This window comes from Chionomys nivalis, chromosome 24, assembly GCF_950005125.1.
Source record: "Chionomys nivalis chromosome 24, mChiNiv1.1, whole genome shotgun sequence".
Taxonomy (NCBI): domain Eukaryota; kingdom Metazoa; phylum Chordata; class Mammalia; order Rodentia; family Cricetidae; genus Chionomys; species Chionomys nivalis.
Genome location: NC_080109.1, coordinates 17,084,373 through 17,094,327, shown reverse-complemented (window position 1 = coordinate 17,094,327; position 9,955 = coordinate 17,084,373). Strand labels below are relative to the sequence as shown.

The 9,955-nt window shown below is 46.6% G+C and overlaps 1 protein-coding gene across 1 annotated transcript; it reads left to right on the top strand.

Annotated features, from left to right (window-relative positions):
- Window positions 1-2,131: 2,131 nt before the first annotated feature.
- On the top strand, window positions 2,132-9,393 carry Rap2b (RAP2B, member of RAS oncogene family). The gene has a single exon (XM_057757368.1). It carries the CDS (start codon window positions 3,355-3,357, stop codon window positions 3,904-3,906), a length of 552 nt encoding a protein of 183 aa, XP_057613351.1. The 5' UTR covers window positions 2,132-3,354; the 3' UTR covers window positions 3,907-9,393.
- Window positions 9,394-9,955: the final 562 nt, after the last annotated feature.

The following is a 9,955-nucleotide window of genomic DNA, read 5'->3' as shown; positions in this document are numbered from 1 at the left end:
ATCTCGGCTGGTCTTCATTATACGCTGGGATACCAAAGAAGGAAACTCGAATGCCAGGGAAGGAATGGATACGCGTTAGCAAGGCAAAGAAAGGCAAACAGGCAAAGAGCAAAAGCTTCATTCGTCTCTGTCGTTACAGAGACTTCCAGAAGAAGTTATGGCCCAGATTAAAGGTAAATTTTCCTACCTCAAGATCCAGATCAAAGACATGCGTGCCTTCCTATCTCAAAAACGGTCCATACTAGAGGTGGATTTACCCACCTCAAACCAAGCAAAAAATCCCTCATAACTGTGCTCTCTGTTTCTGGAATTTCTGCTCATTTCGGATATAGTCAGGTTGACAACCACTTCATCACACCACTGATGCAATAGTATTAACAACCATGATGAACAAACGGGTAAAATATGATTGACTTTACACTTTATTTATTTATTTTTTTCAAGACAGGCTTTCTCTGTAGCTTTGGAGCCTGTCTTGGAACTAGCTCTTGTAGACCAGGTTGATCTCGAACTCACAAAGATCCCCCTGCCTGTGCATCCCGAGTTCTGGGATTAAATGCGTGCACCACCACCACCCGGCTGACTTTCCACTTTAACAAACACATCTTTACAAGAACCTGTGCAGCAGGTGTTAAGTTGAGAATCTGTGGACTCCTTCAAGGGTCAGGCTGGAAGAAGTGACTCCACTGTCCTTTCAAGGGGCCCACAGCACCTCAACAAAGTGTGCAGCCCAATAAAGAACTATCAAATGAATATGAGTAAATGGGGATCCCCAAAAGATCCTTGAGGTGGGTCTGGCACCACACAGTAAGATATTTCAGAGTTCCTACCCATGTCTAGACGAGGAAGCACCATCCGAATAGTGTTATTTCTACAAGAGCAAAGAATGGTCATGGGGTGGGGGGGAGCGTGCTCCTCCTTTGTCTTCAAGCAGCTTGACTGCTCTATAATCAAACACCTAGGCTGTAATACTTGCTTTGCCACGCCCGGATGAGCTACTGAACCCCTGGGAACCTCAGTTTGTTCATCTTTAAAATGGCCATAGAAGTAATTATCATGAGGGGTAATTGAGATAGTGCGTGCAAAACACTTGGCAGAATGTGGGCAGGATTCTGCCTAGCTGTATTAAATAAAGTGATTTTGAGATAATTCTCTGAAGAATTATATCAGCATAATTAAATTGAAGTAATCAGTAGCTGACCATGAAAAAAAAAAAAAGAAAAAAACCTTTCTCCACTAAATGGCAGAGCGATCAGCGACAACGAACTGAGGCACGGAATACAGAACTCCCGCCGGACTCTGCTGGCTGGAACTTAGCACTGCGGACACAAACTTAAGGCTTGCAATCAAGAGTCTGGGGCAGGCCACTCGCAAATGGGGCCAAGCGTACTGCAGTAACTCGGAACCAAAAGCAGGTACATACACACTGCCCCGTTCTCCCTGCAGCGAGGACGGTAGAATCAGAACCTAGTGGCAGAAGATAAGAAGACAGGCCACTGATCACCGGTTGACACAGATCCGATCCCCACCCCTCTGCACTCCGCGGCTCCCACAGCCAGTGCTGTGCGCTGACAGGTCTAGACATCTCTCCCTAGCAAGGAACTATAGAGACTCGGGACAAGTCCAGGCGTCACCTCGCATCCCTGTGCTAGTGAACCGAGCCAAGTTCTGCGACTGCCCGTCCCACCATGAAGAGCTTGGGAAGAGGCAAGCCTGGGCAGACCCGTCTCTCCTTCTGCCCCGAGCTCCCTGTGGCTTATTGCTCATTCTAGCTCCCGGCAAAGATTTAAGTTAGAAACTTTAGGATTTCTTGCAGACCGAGAGCAGCAATGAACCCTAGTTGCTCCCTTTAAGAAACGGTCGTGACTGGGTTTGAAAAAATCAGACTCTCTCCAAAACACCAACAAAGGACTATATTTAGTTCGGAGCACTCCGCCTAAATTCTTTCTTTTCCCCTCTCAGCTTCAGATCCACAGGCCCAGGCAGTGGGTGGAAGGGGGCGGGGAGCAGTGGAGAAGGAACAGCTGGGCCTCCGCCTCTCCGCTCAATCTCTATAAATAACCAATCCCGAGCGGAGGCGACTTTCCAACCAATGAAGCTGTCCAAAGTGACAAAACCTCGGCAGCAGCCAATGAGAAAACACTTGGGGGTGTGAGACTCGCATCCTGGGGCCAATGAGTTGGGAGTCTGGGAGAGGTAATTTGAGCTGGCATGTGGGTGTGCGGTGCGAAACCTTCCTACTTGCAGCCCCCAAACCTTCTCGGCCGACTGAGCATGCCCTGACTCTAGGTGCGGGAGCCGTGTGCCTTCCGCGAGGCTAGATCCGCTAGCCGTGTTTTGGCTTCAGCCAAAGGGGAGGTTGCATGACCCCTCGAATCCTGCCCCGAAGGCTGCGGTGCCCCCATTAATTCCCACCCTTCGCTCCAAGTCCGGACAGGGACTCGGGACGAGTTCTTCGCAAGGAAAGCGAACACTAGGTCAAGTGGGGGCACGATCTCTGTTGCCTTCCTTGGCCTGCAAATGTCATGCAAGTGTGTGACCCGGAGAAGCGTGCACCGATTGGGGTTCGGCGACTGGTGTCTATCCGCCTTTGACAGCGCAAGGCGGCGAAAAGGTCACAGCCAGCAACTGCCCGATGCGCCCACGAGAGGCTCGCAGCGCCCCGAAAGGAGGTAGCTTTGGTCCGGAGCTTTCTACCTACATGCACAGACTGGATAGCCCCGTTCCAAGCTTCGCGCCGCCACGCCCAGTCCCGGTTCGCCACACCCTCTAGCCACGCCTCCTCCCGACGCTGCGGAAAAGTCGGAGCGGAGCTCGGGCGGGGCGCCGCGGGCGGCTCACTGGGCATGCTCGGCGGGGCGGGGGAGGGCCGGGCTGCGCGCGGCGAGTAGGAAGCCCTCGCCCAGCGGAGGCTGCGGGAGAGAGAGAGCGAGCGATGGGCCGCGGAGCTGGGCGCACGTTCCGCGGGGACACATGCCACGCGTGTCCCAGCCGGACGCTCAATTAGCATCCGCCTCTGCAGCCAGCCGCCACCGCCTCCCGGCCCTCTCGGGCTGCCGTGGAGTGGAGCTCCAGCGGTTCCCTTGCTCCGGCTGCGCGCATTGTCCTCAGGGTCCTTTTGCCAGGGCTGCTGCGGGGCCCGGGACCCTCGCCCCAGGGACGCGCCCCCGCCACCGGTCGGCCCGGCGCGGGGCTCTGCTAGCCGATCGGTGAGCCCGCGCTCCCGGGCCGCTCTCGCCGGGGCTTTTCCTGCGGAACGGAGGAAGAGGAGACGTCTACCCGCCCAGCCCAGCCTTCCCCAGCGCGCAGCCCCGACGGGGCCGCGGCAGGCGCGACGAGGGCGCCGACGGAGCCATGAGAGAGTACAAAGTGGTGGTGCTGGGCTCGGGCGGTGTGGGCAAGTCCGCGCTCACCGTGCAGTTCGTGACAGGTTCCTTCATCGAGAAGTACGACCCGACCATCGAGGACTTCTACCGCAAGGAGATTGAGGTGGATTCGTCGCCGTCGGTGCTGGAGATCCTGGACACGGCGGGCACCGAGCAGTTCGCATCCATGCGGGACCTGTACATCAAGAATGGCCAGGGTTTCATCCTTGTCTACAGCTTGGTCAACCAGCAGAGCTTCCAGGACATCAAACCCATGCGGGACCAGATCATCCGCGTGAAGCGGTACGAGCGCGTACCTATGATCCTGGTGGGCAACAAGGTGGACCTGGAGGGCGAGCGCGAGGTCTCATACGGCGAGGGCAAGGCCCTGGCCGAGGAGTGGAGCTGCCCCTTCATGGAGACATCCGCCAAAAACAAAGCCTCAGTGGATGAGCTGTTCGCAGAGATCGTTCGGCAGATGAACTACGCGGCACAGCCCAACGGCGACGAGGGCTGCTGCTCGGCCTGCGTGATCCTGTGAGGCGCCGGCTGCCGCCGGGCGCTGGCCACGCTCTGTGCACAAAGCCAAACACACCCGATTCTCTTAATGTGATTGTCTTCTTGCTTTGAGATTGGAGACGACTTTGTATTGGCCGGGATGTCCGAGGAACCTGGCTGACTTGCGTGGCCAGCATCCCCAGCCTTCAGCTAGGGTCCGAGGGGGTGTTGGTTCCTGACCATCCAAGACCCTGATGGAAATGTGGCTTTTTTGCAGCGTGTACGTTCCTCATTGATTTCGGTTCATGCATAATTTTTCCCGTTTCAGTAGCCATCAAGGCGCAGTATTGGCTGCTTGACACCGGCAAGCAAAAGTTTCAAGCCTGAAAAAGAAAATGGGGGTGGGGAGGTGGAGGAAGTGGAGGGGAAGAAGGAGGCGGTTGGGGGAGGGTTCCCCCAAACAACTGTTCATAGTTCCAAGTTCTAAACACAAGGAAGGAGATCTGAGAGAACCATATGAAGGAGCCAGAGGAGGGGAAGAAACTTGATTTTTTTCCCCCTTGTTTTCCAGGATTATTTGGAAATTAAGACCAGGGGTTCCTTTTCTGCCAGCTTGGAAGGGCAACCCAGGGACTGATTACGATTCTGAGGATGTCTATGCAAAGTTGGGTTCTTGTTACAGTGTATCCAATCTGAAGTATTGCACATGTGAACTGGGGCTGTTAACACTGATGCCAATACAGTGTGGGGTGCCAGGAAATGTCTGCTGATATTTGTGGGAAAAAAAAAATCTATTTTGATTACCTACTGTATCAAAGAGGAGTGGGGGAGAATGGTAGTATTTTTTTTTAATCAGCTGTGAAAAAATTGTTAAAAGATCTGCACATTTTTGTGTGTGCTATTATGTGTGTGTGCGCGCTATTGTGTGTGTGTAAGTATAGCTTTTTGTGTGCGTGTGTGGTTGGCAGTGACAGATTTTTGCTGACTAGCTTTTAAAAATACAATACAAAGACTTCGTAAATGTGATTCAGGGCCCCCAGCACCCCTGTGTCTGCAGAGTGCCTTCAAACTCAGCTGTTCCAGCCGGTGCCAACCTGTGAATTCCCACCATATCCCAGAATCTGCTGTTCTGCTGCCCCCAAAACCACTTTAAGTATCTTCCTGAAAGAGCCAGGACAAATGAGGCCTGTTAGTCCATCAATTGCTTTGTTAATTTTTAGCTTTCTTAATGTTAAGGCCATGTCTCAAGTGTTTTTCTCCCTTTCTTCATTTTGCTCAGACTTCAGGTTTTAGCTCCCTTTTCTGTTGCATTTGCAGTGTCTCTGTCATTTGTCTAAGGTTGTCCTCCAGAAGCTAAGAGCAGAATTTTGTTGTGATGTACCAAGAGAATTCTAACAAATTGTAACTTTTAATTCCACTCATTTGGTCGTTGTCTCTTCATTTTAAGACTTTTAATACAAATGTCATTTTTAAAGAAACCCCAAACTATTTGTGTTTTTGTGTTTCATATTCAGTGATGTACAGTATCCATGGTAACGGTGTCCGGTGGAGGTGGATCGGGCCTCCCAGAGTTATTTGTCGAATTTTGAAGGTAGAATTATTTCAGTGACAAATTGGATGACAATGTTTCCAAGTTTTTATTTCAAAGTGGAGAAAATTATCAGGGCCTAGACATACCATCTGACTCCCCAGAGGAGGAAGTGTATTGAGTCTGTTCTGCTGACAATGAGCCATGAACTTCACTGTTATAGCAAAGGAGAGAAGCCGACTGCTAACACCCTCTTAGGTCTGGGAAAGTTACATCCATCCAGGCGAATCGGGGGTAGCGTTTTATTTGTCCCGGTTTTGTTTTGTCTGTTTATGTCACGCCTCAATCAGAAGTGTTCTTGACTTCGTTCTCACACACTGTCTCAGCAGTCTTTGGAGTGTGTTAGGCTGGCCGTTAGCTCAACCCTTCAAAGATTTCCTTCGGAACCAAATCATTAGATTCAAAACAAAACAAAAAGTAATAAACCATGTAAAGAGGATTCTTTTGCTCTCTTTAGTTTGTGAATCATATTTGACCACAAGCGTTGTTTCTTTTAACAAGTAGGAGGCAGTGTGCGAGGAGGCAACGTTGTTACTTTTTCTGTGTATTTTCCTTGGTCTCTCTAGTACAATAATCTTATCTGTAAGAGATGATAGCATAGGTTCCTGAGGCAAAGCTGAAACCTGCAGAGTATTAATCGAGGAATTTACTCTTTGACGGAGCCAAAAGAGATCACAGGTTTCTTTAAAGTGATATCAGTATCTCTTGCCTTAATTTTTTTTTTTTTTTTTTGTGGGGGAGGGAGTGATTTCATCCAGGTTGCATTTCACTGTTCCAGTGGGGAGGGAGAACAGTTTGGCCTGTCTTGGCCTTTTATTTATTTTCCAACTGTGACCTCATGCCTCCATGAGTATCAAACACATTCGTTTCTACGTCTGAACATTGGGACTACTCAAAATCATGTTTTTGCAAGAATGCATTCTTCCATTTGAATAATTGTGGTTGCTTGAAAAGTCAATTGAAGTTGATGCACACAGCCTGAAGATGTGTCAAGCCCTGTTGGAAGGGTTTTTTTTTTTTTTCTTAAATGTGTTTGGTGACCTTCTTTTGTCATTATTTGGAAGGCTTTGGGCAAAAGCTTTGCCGAGTATATGTCTCATAGGAAATGCGCGTACTCCGTACAGAAAATATTCGAAGGTGGATGGTGAAATAGATTGCTGGTGCACCAATCGCCTCCACAGAGGGTTTTGTGGAGGTCAAAAGACAGGACAGGTTTTTGTTGTTTTTTTTTTTTTTAAATAAAACAAAACAAAAACATGTTTCTACTGAGTACTGTAAAATAAATGCTTTTGGATTGTAAAATTAAAGCTGCTGCAGGAAAATGAAGGTCTGAGTTGTTTGGCTTTCGCCTGTGATATTCATGGCAAAACAGAAATTTGAAGGGTTTTTTTCCTTTCTTGAAACGTTGAAGAACCTCATCTAGGGTGGTGTGGAGACAAGAACATTTGTTTCAGTGAGAAAGCAGAGCTGGTTTAACAGCTTAAGGAAGTGAGTCAGGGAGGGTGGGGTTTGTTGTAATGTAATCACCTGTCAAAACAAATTGGGGGGGAGGTGCTTCCTGAGGGAGTGAGAAATCCTCTAAACTTGACCCCTACTGGGTGTGTGGGTTTGGTTTTTTTGTTTTGTTTTATTTGTTTATTGAAACAGCTTTTCTTTGGGCCCCTGACAGGCAGCCCAGTTCTCTGTCACGTCAACACATTACTTTTCGTTCATTTGTTAACTCCTCAGGAAGCCTAAAGGTGTCTGCTCAAGTCTCACCCTTTGATCATCAGGTAACCAGTTTCCATCCTAATGGCTAAGGTAGTTCATTGACTCACACTGAGAAACCAGGTCTATTTGAAGATAGTCTTTAGAGGCTTCCTACAAACGTGAATACTGCATATTTCCACTGGGTGAGAATCCCAAGTGTCTTCTTGATTGTGTTTGGGTCGTTTTGTTATCACTCTACCTTCTAGACGATGGAAAGTTATATGGAGCAGGAGTTTGGAGAAGTAAATGGGAAATGCCTTATCTATCATAAAATAGCCTGCTCCATAAATGTGAAGAAAATCAAGATTGAATTTGGAGATGGCCACTGTGTGTTAAAATACTAATGTCTGCCAGTACCTGCTTAATGGCAGAAAGCTTGCTAATACAAATTTTCTCTAGGAAATGTTACAGGTCTAAAAATCAAGACTATGCTATTCTTGATTGTGGTCTTTTGTTCAGACTACAAGAATGATCTGAATGCCTTTAGTTGATTGATAGGTGATGGCACTTACCATGGCACTGGTAAGCGAAGCACTTGATCTCTCCACAGTAACATTTTGGTGATTTGAGACAATAGGGGTCACCGGTTGGTTCCTGAGGCTCTCAAACTAAATTGCATATAAAAGTCACCCGCAGGTTAAAACAATGGCTGTGGGTGCTTCCTATTTTCTTCAGTGGACCTGGAGTAGATGCTCATATCTCAGGTGACAATGATGTTGCTGATTTGAGACTCAAAGATTAATCCCCGGCAATAGCACGTGTCACACTAGGCTCTATCTAGGGGTTCAGACACTCTGACTTAAGATCAGCCTTTACATTTCACAATGCAGTCCTTTCTGCTGTGGTGATAAAATTGTCTCCACAGAAGTTTACTGAAGAGGACATACTCCATTGAACATAGCTTGTTAGGCTGCTGTGTGGGGGTAGAGCTTTCTTTAACTTCACGTAGTTATCTGAACAGTGCTGGCTGTGATCTTCAGAGCCAAATCAGAAGCCAACTCTGAGAAAGTTATTACATCAGATTCAACATCCAATTCCTACTCCATGAAATAAGCACAAGATTAATACCTTTGGCTAAGGGAGCACTTTAAAATATTTACCGCTTATTCCTTTGAAATTAAAAGGCAAGGACTTTTGTTTTTCATGTTTCCAAGCAAGGACTCTGAAAATAAGTTGAGAGAATTTCGGTAGTCAGGTCACAGTGTACACAGGTGTGTGTTTCCTCCTCGTGTTAGTTGATCTAATTCGAAGTCATATAATACACACTACAAAAACTGCTAAACACCTCCGTTTTGCTTTGTAGACCAGGCTGGCCTTGAACTAGTAGATACCTGACTGCCTCTGAGTGCTTGGATTGAGGCCTGTGCTACCACTGCCTGGCTTATTGTGCATCTCTTAATGTCCAAGAATGTTCCCCAAACTCTGTTTTTAAAAATCTCTGTCTTGGGCTGGAGAGATGGCTCAGCACTTAAGAGCACTGCCTGTTCTTCCAAAGGTCCTGAGTTCAATTCCCAGCAACCACGTGGTGGCTCACAACCATCTGTAATGAGGTCTGGTCAGCAGGCATACAAACAGACAGAATACTGTATACATAATAAATAAATATTTAAAAAAATAATAAAAAAATAAAAATCTGTGTCTTCACTGACTTAAAAGAAGGGCAAAGTTGAAATCCAATGGCAACCAGAGAAGTTGCTTTCTGACAGATGCCTTTTAGGAGGGGGAGAAGGTAAGGTGCAGATTTTAGAAGAGTGAAGTTGGGTGAGGGCAGGAGACCTGAGTAAATGTGTTTTAGTGTGTTCTAGACTGAGATTGTTTGCTTGCTTTTGTACCTTGCCTCAATAATAATAACAATAATAAATGTTTTGATGAAAATATGTTTGACACACCCTTTGTTGCTCTTATGGCCACTTTCTTGCACATCCCTTATTCTGGAAACTTGAAATCTGTCTGAATAGAAGCTGAGAAATGACTGAAATGTAATAGGCTTCTGTTCTGTCTACCGCTGGTAGAGCTTCTGGGAGACTCTAGAATTCTACCTTACAGAAAATGAAAGGTTATTGTAAAGTTTAATTCATCTACCTGATAAGAGAACATTCTTGTGTTTTGTTCTGAGTTTAAACGCCACTTCAAATAGTTGCAAACTTTTCTGTGTGATAGATATCTGTAACAGTTGTAGAGGGCTTAATAAAAACCTGCTCGTGACAGCAGAGGCAAAAGATGAAGAGATGTAGTATTTTTATATCGGGCTTCATTTTGTGGTGCTTTACATTACTGCTAATTTTGGTCACTAATATTTGACTTTGTTGAACTGTTCTAAATCAGTGGTTATATTTATTTTAGAATATATTTTTAAAGTATAGTGTATTCCCCTTTCTAAGAAAATCCAAATTATAGTTCGTTCTAACAGGTTAATATTCATCAGAGGAAAACTTTGTTACTTTAAGGAAATCAGTGAATAGTAGGTGTATCATGAAAAACCCAGAGACAGATATTGGGGTTCCGCCTGAAGATCAGAAGAGCAAAGCAGCCAAATCACTAGAGAGCTTTTATTTCTAAGAAATCCTCAGACTGAAAGAAAGTGAGTTCCTGTCTCATTCCACCTTGTATTCCTCCCTAGTTCTGGGATTAAAGGTGTGCACCACCAACGCTGGGCCTCTATGGCTGACTAGTGTGGCTGGTTTGTGTTCTGGTCTTCGAGCAAACTTTATTTATTAAAATACACATGAAATATCACTACATAGTAGGGTGATAA

Excerpts from the sequence above, each read along its gene's own strand:
- Rap2b (XM_057757368.1), top strand. The coding sequence starts at position 3,355 with ATGAGAGAGTACAAAGTGGTGGTGCTGGGCTCGGGCGGTGTGGGCAAG.